The 15792-nt window shown below is 41.4% G+C and overlaps 1 protein-coding gene across 1 annotated transcript in view; it reads right to left on the bottom strand.

The window, feature by feature from the left end:
• Positions 1-833: 833 nt before the first annotated feature.
• Positions 834-15792, bottom strand: part of CCDC57 (coiled-coil domain containing 57) — a 28807-nt gene continuing 13848 nt past the window's right edge. The window contains 6 exon segments of the mRNA XM_031556382.1: positions 834-1122; positions 8841-8994; positions 9358-9480; positions 11758-11894; positions 12501-12729; positions 14194-14282. Of these exon segments, the coding sequence (XP_031412242.1) occupies positions 896-1122; positions 8841-8994; positions 9358-9480; positions 11758-11894; positions 12501-12729; positions 14194-14282 (959 nt within the window). The 3' untranslated portion in view covers positions 834-895.

Below are 15792 nucleotides of genomic sequence, written 5' to 3'. Positions count from 1 at the left end.
TTCCCCTGCTGTTCCCCTTTCCTTTCCCTTCCCCTTTCCTTCCCACTTCCAATATCTATTTCTTTTACTCATAGTTCAACACTGGAATACTCCAAGGGAGTTCAGCATTGCTGAGAATGTGAGAAGAATACACTGATTACATTTTAAGCATCCTGGAATGTTCCTAACCACACAGATATCCCCCATTACATCACAACCCACTCGGGTTTCTTTGGTTTCATCTGTTGTAAGACTTATTTCTCACAACACTTCTGCAAGATTCTAAGAGTTGCTGAGGAATGCTTTTCACTGCTCTCAACTTTATGAAATCTCTTGCTTAACAAAAACATTATTTCTGTTGTGAGGACAGCAGTTCCATTTTACGCTCTCTCGTGCTCTCTGAACAAGCGGAAAGGAAGGCAGAAGATGAGAAAGAATACAGGGGAAGGTGTGATCTTTTCAACCCCCATTCTGTAAGTGCTAAGATAGCTGCACGGGATTAACGGTTGCATCGCTAATTGTAAGAAAACAAGTAGGTTGGTGCATCCCACTTCTGAGCTTAAATCGCATCTATGATTTCTCAACAAATATTTCCTAAAGACCTGGAAGCCCTGCCTAAAGGCACAACGATTTACATATGTATTAAGTGGGCATTTCCAAATCCATGATGCAAGCAATATTGAACGCATATAATTAAAATAAACCTGTATTAACAGTGAAGACTGTAATCTCACCACATATGCAGATTAACCCTTTATGTTGGCTGACAGCATGGGATAGAGTACTTGTTTTCTCTTCCGACCTCAAACACCCCAACCTGACATACAAAAATGAACACCAAAGCGATATTTAGATCACATTTACGTATTTTAATGCAACTGAATAGCAGACACAGGACTTGCAGCCAACAAATAAATCAGTCTTTAATATTGTAGTTGCGGATTTTTGCCACGGTAGGAGAGATTTTTCGTTTTATGGGGTATGTACAAGGAGAATTCCTGGATTTTAGCTTCTGCTGAACCTCCAGCTTGGTACCTCTGACTGCCAGATGTGCTGTGGGCATTTCAGGCTCACTCGTGGCATTGCTGTGTTCCTGACATTTTCCAGCTCGCTCGGTTGAATGCGTGATTTCAAATTCCACTGCTCAAATATATAAACAAACAAACAAATGGCTAAAAGCACTTTGTGCTAGTGTTTGCATTTAATCACAAGGCGCAACTCAAGCACCACCTACCTGTTCAGCTGTTTTTAAACATCAAGTTTTACATGTTTTCTCTCCCCTGTGAGAGAAGACACAATACTTACACATTGAATAACGCCAGGCGAAGTTAGCCCTGCCTACTCCCATATTGTGAAATGGTGATGAAGGAGTTGGCTGCAATCACTTGATCTCTTTCAAGAAACCACCAGGAGCCATGAGAGCTGTAGTAAAATGTGTTAGGAGAAGCCCGATCCAAAGGGCTCAAAGGCAGCTCTGTGGGCTTGGCAAAGCTGCCTTACTGCTATTATCATGTGGGTTTTGTTTGTTTTCCTTTTCTCTTGCACAGGAAAACATTTGCAGTGGAAACCTTTATTTTCTGTGTGCTAGAGGGGACTAAAAATGTAGTCCCTTTGGTTGGGAAGCAGAGACTGATCGTAGTGCTGATGGGAACCCATCCTGTGGTCTCTCACATAATTCCACTATCTACCTTCAATGAAATGAACTTCAGCCTTATCACAACTTTTACTATATAAGATAAGTGGAATTGGTCAATCACAGCATTCATTGTGAGCTGTAAGTAATGTTTACAGGTGCTTGGCTCCAACTACTTAATCCTTATTTTTCAGTGCACTGAGATTTTAACTTTAGATTTATAGAGAACCAAAGCAGACAGCAGTTGGCAGAATAATACATACTGCAGCAATCTGTACAAGTTGGAAATGTTTAAGACTGATGGCTTCCAGATCCAGGTACAGCATGAGAAAGGTTTGAAATTCATCACACAGAAGTTATTAGCAGAAGGTAAATTTTCGTAGTCATCAGAACAAGATAGAAAGTCCAAACAAAATTGGAGGTGGACAAAAAGAAAACGTATTCTTTGATGTTTGGAATGAATTAATCTATTGGAGTTTTATAGCTCTGTGCAAAACACGACACACTGAAATCATTCTTGTGTTCAGGCTCAGATTGAAGCAGTTGTTCACTTATGGGTGTGCAATATTTGTGCTGGGTTGGCCTCCTGCCATTTGTTATTACAGGTGGCAAAAGCGCAGTGGGCTCTTGTGCCATCGTTATGAAATGTTCAGCTTGCCACCTCGTGGTTACCCACAGAGCAGGAGGCACTGAAGAGAACTGATGTTTGAGTACTTGGAAAAGCTTTGGATGCATTGCCCTTCCTGGAAAAAGGACTTGAATTGTCTATCAGATAGTAAAGCAGAATTTCACAAAAACATCAGTGCTTTGGAACAAAGCAGGAGGCACTGTTTGGAAAGTAATGGATACAGCTTCAGAGATTATTTTTCTTGAACAGGGGCCATAGCAGAATGAGAATATCATTTGTGGTCTGAAGAAACAGCAGGGTATCTACATCAGCATCACCCTGCCAGCACTGCTTACCAGTGGTCTGGTTTTGAAAGGTTGTCTCAGTTTTGAAGGACCTTTTGAATCCAAACCAGGGCATGGCTTTCAGACATTTTGTGGGAGGCCCTACTCCTATAGATCCAAAGGCAAAGCAACCAAGCACCAATGCACCGCATGCATCCCTTCCTCTGAGATCTTCTCTGTGCTTGTCTCCTGGCACTAAAGATGTTACAGCTGTAACTATTAAAGACTGCTTAGATATTTAGAACAACAGCATGGAACAACAGCATTTCATGTGGCGATTGAAAAGTTCTGGACAGACAAAAAGCTGTGTTAGTACAGAAATCTAAACAATTTAAACTGCAATTGGCAAGTTCTACAAAGCAGAAAAAGACAAAGAACCAGTGCCCCAGAATGAGAAATGCTATTTGAATTGAAATGTCCCAAGCAAACTCTGAATAAAAACCTTCATCTGGTTCTGGTTCTGCCTGGCATTGCTCACATGTCCAAAGGACCTTTAATAAAATCAGCACGGATATGCACAGTGGCAAGAAATTTAATGCAGTATCTTGATTTCCGCAAGCGAACAATCAGATAAGGAAAAGACACACCTAACATCAAGCCTATAAATCACTTTCAGAAGTGACCTCACTAACAAGAGCTACTGAGAGCACAGCTAGGAGCCCAAGCTGCTTTTGAAAACAGACCTAAAAATGTGTTGTTGAAATGCTGAACTTCTACTTGATTTGTGCTTACAGTCAGAGATCAACATTCCCTAATTTTTATTTATGTTGTTATTGTTCAGATCTAGAAAGATGCAGGCATTTCCCCAAATGGAAAATGTTATTTAAAAAAGGAGTCCCTAGCTATTTGCTCATGTCTGACCATGCTTCGGAAAGAACACCATCTCAAACAAGTTCCTATTGAGCAGAAGAACGTTGAAGCGAAGAAAACGTAACCAGGGGATTAGTTAATATTTGTGAAGCACTTCACAGATGAAAAGTTTTATGCAACTGGGGAGAAATCAGGAGCCTTTCTTTAGCTCTTCTCATAGTTAGAACGAAGCCAGAGCCAGAGCACTCATTCTGTTTGTTAATATTTTACTAGACTTTCTCTGGCCAGCTTTTTACCCACATGGATTGCTCTTAGAACTGTCAGTGATGTCAAAGCTGTTGAAATTCTGTCTAGTGTGGAAACACTTAAGATAACTTTTGATCCATAAAGTGTAGAATTTCAGAGCGCAGAGCTTTACAAGTAACAGCAACAATGAGAACAGTGGTTGAAAGAAACTCCAAGTTCAAATAGTAAACCAGAAAAGTGACTTTGCTTTAAAACATCTTATTCTCTTTCTTTGTTAGGCTACAGTGTAAACACAACTAATTATCCCAGGACCTCTGCTGGGAATGGCTGTGGAGGTGAGGGTTCTCAAAAATACAGATGGACTATCCACCAAAATTGGAAAATGCCAAGTTTCACCTACTCCAAAAGTGTATAAAGCAAATGGGGACATTCTAAGTGCAGACACAAATTGCCTTATGTTCCCTTTGCAGTGACTGACCTCTGTCTCTGCTGACCCAAGGAGACACAGCCGATCAGGAGCAATTCACATGGTAACACAAAGCCACCTCTCATGCTACTGGCTATACTCTGTGGTCTCATGGTCAAACTCTACCAAGTGATGCTTACCTTTGTAAAACTTGCTGTACACAGCTGTACACAGGCTGTACAGAAGCTAACCACACTACTGTATATGTGTGCCATGATTTTGAGAGGCAAGCATACAGCTTTTTTTGACAAGTAGCTTTCTTTAGAGGATGGCTGTTGGGAAGCTCCAGGAAACTACAAGCCAGTGAGCATCTCATCTGTGCCTGGGAAGACCATGGAACAGGTCCTTCTCGGTGATATATGTGACAGTGAGGTGATGCAAGACAGCCAGCACAGCTTCACCAAGGGTAGACCATGCCTCATCAATGTGATGGCCTTCTGTGGAAGTGATGGAGTGATGGCATCAGTAGACACAAGAAGAGCAACTGATGTTATCTACCTTGATTTCTGGCCTTTGATATGGTCCTACAACATATTCTTAATTCTAAATTGGAAATATATGGAGTTGAAAGGTGGACTATTTGGTGGATAAAGAAGTGGTTGTATGGTTGCAGCCAGAGGCTTGTGGTCAATGGCTTTATGTCCAGCTGGGGGCCAGTCAGGAGGGCTGTTCCCCAGGAGTCTGTCTTGGGTCTGGTGCTCTTCAACAGCTACCAGTGACACAGACAGTGGGATTGAGTGCACTCTCAGTGAGTTTGCAGATGACACCAAGCTGAGTGCTGCAGTTGATAGGACAGAAAGAAGGAACACCATCCAGAGGAACATGGTTGAGCTTGGAAAGTGGGCCCACGTGAATGTAAGGAGATTCAAAAAGAAAAAATATTGAGTCAAGGCAATCCCAAACATGTTTTTGGACTGGGAGAACTTGAGAGCAGCCCTGTGTGGAAGGATGTGGGGGTCCTGGTGGAAGAAAAGTGGGACATGAACCAGCAGTGTGTGCTTTCAGCCCGTAAGGCCAACAGTATCCTGGGCTGCATCAAAGGAAGGGTGGCAGCAGGGAGAGGGAGGGGATTGTCCCAGGTGACTCTGCCCTTTTAAGGTTCCATCTGGAGTACTGCATCCTGAGGGGCCCCCAGTACAAGAAAGATGCAGAGTTGTTGGATTGGGTCCAGAGGAAAAGCATAAATATGATTAAAGGGCTGGAATATCTCTCCTATGAAGAAAGACTGAGGCAGCTGGGCTTGTTCACTCTAGAGAAGAGAAGGCTCCAAGGAGACCTCATTATGGCTTTCCAATACTTAAAGGGAATTTATAAGCAGGAGGGGAACAAACTGTATATACATGGGCAGATAGTGGTAGGACAAGGGGGAACAGTTTTAAACTAAAAGAGAGGAGATGTAGATTAGATGATATTAAGAGCAAATTTCTTACTCAGAGGGTGGTGAGGCTCTGGCACAAGCTGCCTAGGGAAGCTTTGGATGCTCCATCCCTGGAGCCATTCAAGCCCAAGTCCTGGGCAGCCCAATCTAGGGGGGGAGACAGCCCTGCCCACAGCAGTGGGTTGGAATTGCATATCTTTAAGGTCCCTTCCAGCCCATGCAATTCTATGATTCTGTGGACTGCCATCAGCTTTCAAGATTCATTTGTTATGGATGACCTACAAAAGTCTCCCAGGTGCTCTCAGGAACATACAAAAGGGAAAGAAATAGTTAAGTACAGTCTTACCAGTACAGCCTATATGCAACAGTGATGCTTTTGATACCACTGTGAATTGTATCCATCAATTTCTGTTGCAAGATCTTTTCAATAGAATCAAGAAAAAATCTGAATCATAGAATCATAGGAGCCTGTGCTCCTTTTAACCCCCTTATTTCTACTTATCTTCAGAATTAACACACAAAGCAAATATTTAAATCATCTCATTCCTAGAGTACAAACTAAAAATTAGCAGGTAGAGTAAGGAGAGAGAAATTGAGAAATATTGTTTAGTCTGTGACTTCCTTGAGAGTTTCCATAAGCTTGGAATTTGATGGTGAGATGAACAAAGTACATAACAGTCCACTCAGCATTAACATGTGTGTCATCAGCACCCCAAAATGCAGAGTCACTGAATTGTGTCATATGCTGCAAGTATAGCAAACTGTGGGGCTTATTTGATATGCCAACCTGCTGGCATGTCCATGAAAAATGCAGAAGGATCAGAAAACAATTATCACAGTACATCTTTTGCTGTTTCACAAGGAATGCCCATAAAACATAGTTACTGCTTTGACAGATCTGTACAGCACTGGACTTGTAAAACAGATGTTTGAATAAGCAAGCAGACACATTTGCCTTTGTTTCAAGTCATCTTCTGTTACTCAGCTTGCAAGCCTGTGCGTGCATCGCTTATATCTGAAGCACACTTCTCAAGTTGCTCCGTTTCAGTAACAGTTCTATTCACTGTGACCACGTTTGATGGATATAATGTGAATGGCCTGAAACAAGAAAACTCAGCCCTGTTTGTTTGTTTGTTGTTTGTTTTCTAAACTTCTAGAATTCCAACTAGTAGAACTAAGGATACCATTTGGATAATTTCCCAGTGGAGAAAGCTAAGCAGAATATATATTTTTTATTTGTATTTTATTGAAGTTCTATTCTTGCAATGCAGTGTTTCAGGGCCTGCCTGCAGTGAATAAGCTCTGCTCTTAAACCTTCTTGAGGTAAATCTGGATGCAGAGATCAAATTAAGGTTGTTCTCCAAAAAGTGTTACCCCTTACTGATGTTACACTTGGTTTGCTTTGGATCCTCAAAAATCTACAGTAAGTTTTGCAATGGTGGCTGGAAATTTCTAGACATTAAGAAACTGATGTCCTTGTAAGGCTGCCAGTTGTGTTGCATCACACACAATGCAACATGAAACTGCATGGCACTATCAATATTTCAAAGACATCCTTTTGCTTATCCTGTCAATAGAGGCCTGACCTGAAATACTCTTCCTCTTTCAGTCCCAGCCCCACAAGAACAGCACATGAACAGTGATCTCAGCACTATCTCATTCTAGTGCTACAGTTCTATCAATGCACAAGTTTGGCACTGTGGTGGATGTACTGCTATTGTTAACAACTGCTCTTATAGTCCATCTTTCATTTTGAAAGCCCAGTTAGGTATTACATATTTTTTATGTAAAAGCAGCTCTCAGACCTTCCATTGACTCTTTTTCCAGACAGAACAACCCAGCTCTTTCAATCCATTCTGGTTTATCACGTGCTCCTGAGCCCTAACCATCTTAGAATCTCTCTGTTGAGTTCAAGTCCAGTTGGTCAATCCCTTCTGGACCAAACAGTCCAAACACAGGTATATAACACAGGTTATAACCACACACAGGTATCTATATCACGGTTACAGACCACTATTCATATAAAGGCTACATGGCTGCCACATCACTCCACAGCTGCCACTAAATCTCAACAACAATAATGACAATGACAACAACAAAACTGACTTTAAACAATCCACACAAGCCCCCAAGCCTTCTAAGAAACAATTTGTGATGTCTATGCTTCATATTAAGAAATAAAAATCATATTGACTTGAAACATCTTGAAAAAATATCTGTCTCTGCTTACAAAGACCTTCAATAAAGAAGAGTCGACACCTCTCCAGGGCAACATATCCATTATTAGCCACCCTTAAGGTTTCTCTACTGTCATAATTTAAAGCCATTATGTTTTCTTCCATCCCTGGCAAAAGTTAAAACATTTTTCCATGGTTTTCCAGTTAAGGATTACTTCATGAACAGCCCAATAGTTTGAGAGACACATAACATCCATCTGCAACACAACGCAGGGACACCCACAGCTCCATCAGTGCTCACAGCCCATCCCTTGACCTTGGCTGTCTGCAGGGATGGGGCACCACCGCCTCTCTGGGCAACCTGTGCCACTGCCTCACTGCCCACAGTGTAAAAAACTTTCCCATATTCAATCTAAATCTGCCCTCTTCTAGTTTGAAATCATTTCCCCATGTCCCATCCCAGCAGATCCTGCTAAAGAATCTGTCCCCTTCTTTCCTACAATCCCCCTTTAGATACGAAATGCTGTTATTAGGTATCCCTGGTGCCTTCTCTTCTCCAGGCTGAACAACTTGTTGCACTGGGCTACAAAACACTGACAAATAACGAGCCTTAGTTCAGTGTGCCTGCATCACATACTGTGCTACACTCATGATCTCACTACTAGGCTTTCGGTCTCAGTGCATTAAGCAGTATTGTGGCCATTACACTGCCATAAAGATAATCATTAGGTGAGGATTTACAGCTTTACAATTTGATCTAACAGTCCTTTGGCAACACGTGAACTGTACAGCTTTCAGATAGATATTTTCATATGTGCCGCAAATAAAGTTTAGATTATGTCAGTGCAGAAGGGTATTTGCATTTTCCACAAGTGTTTTTAAGATTAGAAATAAAAGAAGTATTTTTAACAATGGCATTAACAGCAGAGAGCTGTACCCTCTCAATGGTTGGATAACTCTGAAGCAAGAGTAAAAGTACCTTAAAGTAACTGATTAGATCATTAGATTCAGGCCACAGGGCTGTAACACCAGGAGTGCTAATGTAAAAAAGTCAATGGAAAGGGGCAGAATTCACAACTGCACTTGGTTTCTTCTAGAAGAATTAAGTACTGTGATTATTTGCAAAGCATGCTCACTTTGTTTAGCATTGTTTTGAGGACTGAGAGAAGAAGAGCTTGATTTCTAAAGTTTGCCAAATACCTTGGCATGGACTGTGTGCTCCAGATGAAGAAATCCAGACCTGCTGGGCTTGACCAGGGCTTTCCTTGGGTGGCTGACTTTGAACCCTTGAGGGTGCAGCAGCCGCCTTTTGTTGCGTTGGCCCATAATTTCCAGCTGAGGAATTGAGCTGAACCTGTGCAAGTTCAAATACCATCTTATAAAGATACATACTTTTCACTCTAAAGACATCTGAAAACAGTTTAACACTCATGGTCTTAGAAAGATAGAAGTATTTCAGCACAGAGGCAAGATCAGAAAATGAAAATTATTGGTTTAGATTTGGAGATGTTGTACAAGAAGATCAACATCATAGGAGTGAGTGAGATAGCCTGGTTTATTAAATGTTAGAATAAAGCTCTCTTACAAACACTATTTTGTATAGGAACAAAGCATCCCTTATTAAATGTATACGTCTCTCAGCAAACCATAGTTGAGGGACTCCAGTTGCAAAATCCAACTGAAGGCAAATCAGACTGAGGATAAAATTGCACTGTACCTCAGCAGACAGCAGTTCTTTTTCTTCTCCACAGCTGCTTGGAGCTTTTTCTCCCTTTAAAATGGGGCAGGCAATTAAAGAAGAGATCCTGGAGAGGTGCTGTTGCTTTGCATATTGCAGCTCCTAACAAAATATTCCATTAACACAAATCACTCACAGCCTGTAGAAATAACACATTTATAGCTCACTTTGCTGTTACACTGCCATATTTAAAATAATCAGGTATAAATAATACTAAATAAAAATATATCCCCCTCAGATCAACAGGGCCAAACTATCCTCCAAATAAATTCCTTATTAATTTTTGTTCATGATCTTCATTTTTTATTATTGCTGTTATTACCATCCAGCCTATTAATCAACTCTATGTTGTTGGGGTCATCCTTCACTTTTGTCTTCTCCCACGATTAAATTACAGAAGAAAAAACTACCAAAGTATGGTGGGAAAAGAGGAAAAATGAAAATGAAGAACAGCCATAGAAAGGTGCTTTTTCAGTAAGTTAAAGCAAAACTAAACTAATTATCCCACAATCCCATCAACTTTCAGCCTGTAGCAATTAAAGTGAGATCTTATGAAAAGTCAACTGCTCCAGCCCTGGGAAAAGAGATGAAATGAAACACTGACTATAACACGACCTTTTGGTATAGATTGAAGACTAAAGAAACATGTGCCCATCATATGAAATAACTGAGACTAAAATTCCTGTAGGTGTGATGTCTATAGCTGATAGTAAGAAATTGTCTCTGTTTCTGGTAAGGATGATGATATTGAACACAGGAATGGAGGTATTATGGCTAGTAAATGTGATCACCTAGAGGAGAAAGGACAAATGAACAAAACATGAGAACAGCAGTGCTTGGAAGCTCAGCCTGGAGATCAACCTCAGCTGAGAGGTTGGATTCTCAGTTGGTACATTTTAGGTTAAAAACAGCCTGGAATGGGAATACTGAAGATGAACAGCTTCAAAGTAAGAAGGGAGATCCTTGCTTCTAGTTTGGACAAAATCCAGCACGTCTGTCACAGACATTACCCCAAACATCTCCAGAGCTGAAATAGCCTCAGTGATTCCACTTCAGCCACGACTCAAAGCAATCCTACAGTGGGAAAGTAGGACTGCTTCTGGAGCTCAGCACACCAACTGGAAGCACACAGTCAAACACTAACCCTCACAAACCATGGATTTTCAAAAGGTATTTGTTTTTATAAAAGCAAGATAAAATTGTATGACTTTTAAAAGAATATAGGAGACACGAGAGGTCAGAGAAATAGAAATTGTAGTAGAAGGAATGCAGCCATACTGGAGCAAGTGCAGCAAACAGCCAAAAAGATGATGGATGGATTGAAGCATCGCCGTGCACACAAGAAGCTGGGGAATCTTGCCTTGTTTAGTTTCCAGAAGAGATATGTCAGGAGGGATCTTATAAACGTGCCTAAATATCTGGTGAAGAAGGTGAGAGGAGGTGAAGACAACTGAACCATACTCTTCTGAGCAGTATGTAGTGGAAGAATGAAAGGAAGTAAGTAGAAAATGAAATACAGGACACTCCATTTGGCCACAAGAGAAAACCAAACCAAAACAACAACAAAATCACTACTAAATCCCACTCTTCTTTACTCAGTGATGGCTCTCTAAGCCAAGTAACCCAGAGAGGTTCCCAGAGGAAGTATTTCCCCAGCTGAACTTGGTTAATAATTCTACTGGAGTTCCATGCCTCAGAGCAACAACCTCACCCTTTCTGACAGAACATTGTTTGCTGCCCTCAAAACCACGACGACAATCAGCTGCACTGACACAATCCTCACAGGAACAAATCTGCTGATCAATTGAGTAAAGTACATAATGAAATCCTGACTCTGGTGAAGTCATTGGGAAGTTTGCCACTAATTACTGGGAGAGCCAGGTTTGATCCACTTGTCTCTCTCAGGAAAGCAACTATTTAACTTTCAAAAGTTATATTCTAGATAGAAAAGACTACAGACGTTTATTACACATTCTGCCTTCATAAATGGGAAATGTGTTGGTGCAATAATTTGGACAAGGGAGCTTGAATACTTGGAAGTATGCTCACTGATCAATCACTTTCAAGTTTATCTTAGAACATACTGCAAATCCTTCAACTGACCTTGTTTTACTCATTTAACACTAAGCTTTATGAAACTCACGCTTGTAGTTCAGTGTTGTAGTTATACTGCATCAACACAAGTGTTTTTCAAGTTCCTTAGATGAAAACAATGATTTAAAACAGTGATGTTCCAAATAGAACCCCACAGCTACAAATCCTCCCAGGTGCCAAAAAAGGACGTGAGCTGAAGTCAATGAAAAGCATTTTAATGTAGAATTTTAAGGAAAATGATATCAATTGGCTTAACTCTTCATGATCACCATGGTGTGTGATTACCTGTGTTATGAGCTTGCGTTGCAGGTGCCTTAAAGCTGAAAGCTGACACTGTGTTCTTTTGACAAGTTCTCTCGGAGAAAGGCCACCAGAGCCTACACAAACTGTGCAGAGCTTTGGGCTAACAGGATGCCCAAGTCCTATAAAAGGGAAAAAAAAAATGGAGGAATGCATTCTCTGCTGTTATTATCAATATGACATTTCCAGCAAAGGTTGTCTTCTCACTGGAGATTCAATACCATGTGAAAATGGCCTAGCATTGTTTTCTTTTTTTCTCTGCTTTACTGACAGAGTAATGATTGCGTGGAATTTACACGTCCACAGTAACATTTTCTCACTTACTCTTACATACTTACACACTGCTTATTTACTCTTGACTCTGCTTGCTTTGCTTTCCTTTCCACTATCATAAATAATTTGTGTTCAGCACAAGAGATAAACCATTGCTTCTCCACTCTTCAAAGCAGCAGTTCAGCTTCCATTTCCCACATTGACATCTGAGCACCAAGGAGTCCTAACCAAAGCCTGCCATTACTCTGTGTTAGCAGCCACTGGCACAGGTTATGCTGGCAGCAACAGCACTGCAGTCTCACCCAAGCTATGCAGCTCAAGGATCAGCCATATGCAGCATCTTTTTTTTTCTATGTGTGTGTGTATTAAAATCTACTTCTCTCCAGCACAGAGAATGAACAGATTGATGGGTTCTATTTTACATGGGCAAGCTACCAATAGAATACATCTATTACCTTCCTTTAATATCATTTCAAGATCTGTCTTGAGTCTGTTTCCCATTTCAATCAGATGCTGCTTCTCTTGGCTCAGAACTGACATTGTTCTCACTGCTTCCTTTAGTTTATTTGGTGTTCCTTGCGGCGTGCAGCTGACACCATGCTGAATACCACTACCAGGACAACAGTTGTCTGAGGCAGAGCCAAAATCTATCACCTCTTTGTCCATAACTCTGTTAATTGACCCCTGAGAAAACAGATGAGACTCATAAAAATATTTTGAAAACATGTTGCCTAGATGTTTAAGAGTTCGGTACAAACATGCCTTAGAAAGGAGCTGAAAGCGAAGTGTAAACTGAAGGCTACAGTCTGTTTTTGAGAGCCCATATTCAAGATTTTGTCAGCAATGTGGGGCACATTAAACCACGGAAGAAATCACCAGCACAGGTTGCCCATAGAGGCGGTGGTGCCACATCCCTGCAGACAGCCAAAGTCAGGGGATGGGCTGCGAGCACTGATGGAGCTGTGGGTGTCCCTGCTCAGTGCAGGGGTGGCACCAGATGGCCTTTAGGGTTCCTTCCAACTCCAACCATCCCGTGATTCTACGAAATCCCCGCGACACAGGTAGCAGAGAACACCCTGCCCGCTCGTCGCTCGGCACCACGCGTTCCTCCCGGCTGTCCCGCTGCCCCGTGCTTCAGTGCCGCGCTGCCCCCTAGCGGACATCTGGGAGAAAGCAGCGCCATGACGCGCAGGAACCGGGATGGAATCACGGGATGGTTGGAGTTGGAAGGGACCCTAAAGGCCATCTGGTGCCATCCCTGCACTGAGCAGGGACACCACAGCTCCATCAGTGCTCACAGCCCATCCCCTGACCTTGGCTGTCTGCAGGGGTGGGGCACCACCACCTCTCTGGGCAACCTGTGCCACTGCCTCATTGCCCACAGTGTAAAACCTTCTTCCTTATATCCAATCTAAACCTCCCCTCTTTTAGTTTGATCCATTTCTCCCCATCCCAACTCAACAGACTCCACTAAAGAGTCTGACCCATCTTACAGCCCCTTTAGGGACTGAAGGCCTCTCTCAGCTCCCTCTAGAGCCCTCCCTTCTCCATGCTGCACAGCCTCAGCCTGTCCTCATAGGGCTGTTCCAGCCCTGGGAGCATTTTTGGCTGTGCCCCAACAGGTCCGTGTCTCTCCTGCACTGAGGGCTCCACATCCGCACACAGTGCTCCCAGTGAGGTCTCAGAGCAGAGGAGCAGATCTGCTGGTCACACTACTTTCAGTGCAGCCCAGGATCCCATTGCCTTTTGTGCTGAGGGTGCACAGTGCTGGCACCACCAGTACCCCCAGGTCCCTTTCAGCAGGGCCACGCTCCATCCCTACATCCCTAAGCTTGTGCCAGTAGTGAGGGTTGCCAGGATTATATGTACAACACCATCTCTAGCCACCTCATTACAAGCACACTGAAAGATTTTAGGTATTATATATACATATCTAAAAAAAAACTTGAGTATCAGGGCTGGCCAGTCAAAATTTATTCCCTTGAAAGAATGACCACATTTGACTGAAAAAAAAAAAATCTTTGTTGGCACATTTCTGAATATATGACAGCATATAAGTTGCATTTTTAAGATTTGTTCAGGCAAATTAACATGCTATTTACTTAATTACACACAGCCCTATTTAAGCTGGTTGAAACCTCTTCTTACCTTTTCTGTGCCTGGGTTTAAGCTAGCTGAGCTGACATTCGTATGACTCGACATTGTTCTCCCTGAAACTTGGTCTGTGCAGAGTGAACCTAAATAAATAGAGAGGAGTACAGTGTGAGTACATATTTTTTGTTTAGTTTAGGTTTTCATAGCAACTTTTTCTTACTATTGTACATCTATGCCACTTCATAGCTGCAGTGTAATCAGAGCTGAAGAAATATAAGAAGCTGTGCAATCTCATGATGTGCAACCATCAATCAGCTACACAACATGTATGTGTCTGTAGATGAGATATTAGAAAACTCAGTTTGTGGGCAAGAAGTACACAGACAGAAGTTTTTTCTTCTTCCAGGAGTGAATTACTTAATTGTTGAGCAACTGGCAATATCAGTACAAGAATAGCCAAGATGTAGCAGTTTCTTTCTGTTACAGTGAGAACAAAATCATCAATAAATTGAAATTAATCCTAAAAAATGCTTCCTTTACTTCCAGTAAAAATGGCAGTCTGAACATTTTGATTAATGTGGACAAAGCAGGGAAAAGAAAGAGGATTTCTCCAAACCAGAAGTACCCCTCTGGGATACTCTCTCATCTAAAACAGTGTGGATTTAACATCATAATCCTTCTTAGAGATCTCCACATATTTTCCAAGGGATAGAAGTAGTATTATTTTAGTTGAATTAAGAATTTTAGCAGTAGAAAAAAATAAATTAGTAATTAATTTCTGAAAACTCATATTAACCAGCTGACAAAAATTACTGGTTATCTTGGAGACTGTTGAACTGCAGCAGCCATCAATCTTCTCTATTTCAGACTCTATCTTCCAAAATAAAGGACCAACTTTCACTAAGTTCTGTATGACAGAACTAGTCTTGTTTATTTTTCTTTTTAATTTAAAATCAGAATAGTTTTTGCTTTAATTATTTCTTAAGTCTCCTTTTTAGCTAAGCTATTAAGCAGAATATAGGTATATTCACTCAGAATGCCCACACATTCCATTTGTTCATTATGTCATTTTTTGTGTTAATGACACAATAAAGTCTGTTTAAAATGAATTCTGCAAATGGTAAGGATAAATGAGAGAATGGGTAAATGAATAACATTAAAAGAGAGAAAGGTAATGAGGGCACAATATTTGGTACAACAGGACAGCTTTCAACAAACCCCTCGGAATTTTCTGAAATACAGAAAACGATTCATAGTGGCTCTGGAATAGTTTAAATCCATCAGAGGTTCAATGCTTACATAATGGGGCACAGACAGATACCACAACTATTCACCTGCCTTTACATAATTGGTAGAAGGTCCTATAGAAGAGGGCTACCTCTTCCTCATGAGTCCTGGAGGAAGTGACACCTCGCCTATTTATTTTTCAGATGTAAAGAAACCAGAGCTGAATGTTCCATCCTCAAGTTGGAGTTGATTCTGTCCCTATTTTCTCCATAGTTCCAAAAGCCACAAGAATGTTTATGACAAAAAAAGCCATTTTCCTACATGTGCTGGTGCCAAACAAAACCAAACTTCACAAATGTTCGTCAATTTACTACGAAATATATTTAACTGTAGTGGATGTACCTTCTGTAGTTCCTTTCTTCGCGC

This window comes from Meleagris gallopavo, chromosome 20 (assembly GCF_000146605.3).
Source record: "Meleagris gallopavo isolate NT-WF06-2002-E0010 breed Aviagen turkey brand Nicholas breeding stock chromosome 20, Turkey_5.1, whole genome shotgun sequence".
NCBI classification, from domain to species: Eukaryota; Metazoa; Chordata; class Aves; order Galliformes; family Phasianidae; genus Meleagris; species Meleagris gallopavo.
Note: the sequence above shows the minus strand (reverse complement) of the source record. Positions and strands in the feature narration are given on the sequence as shown.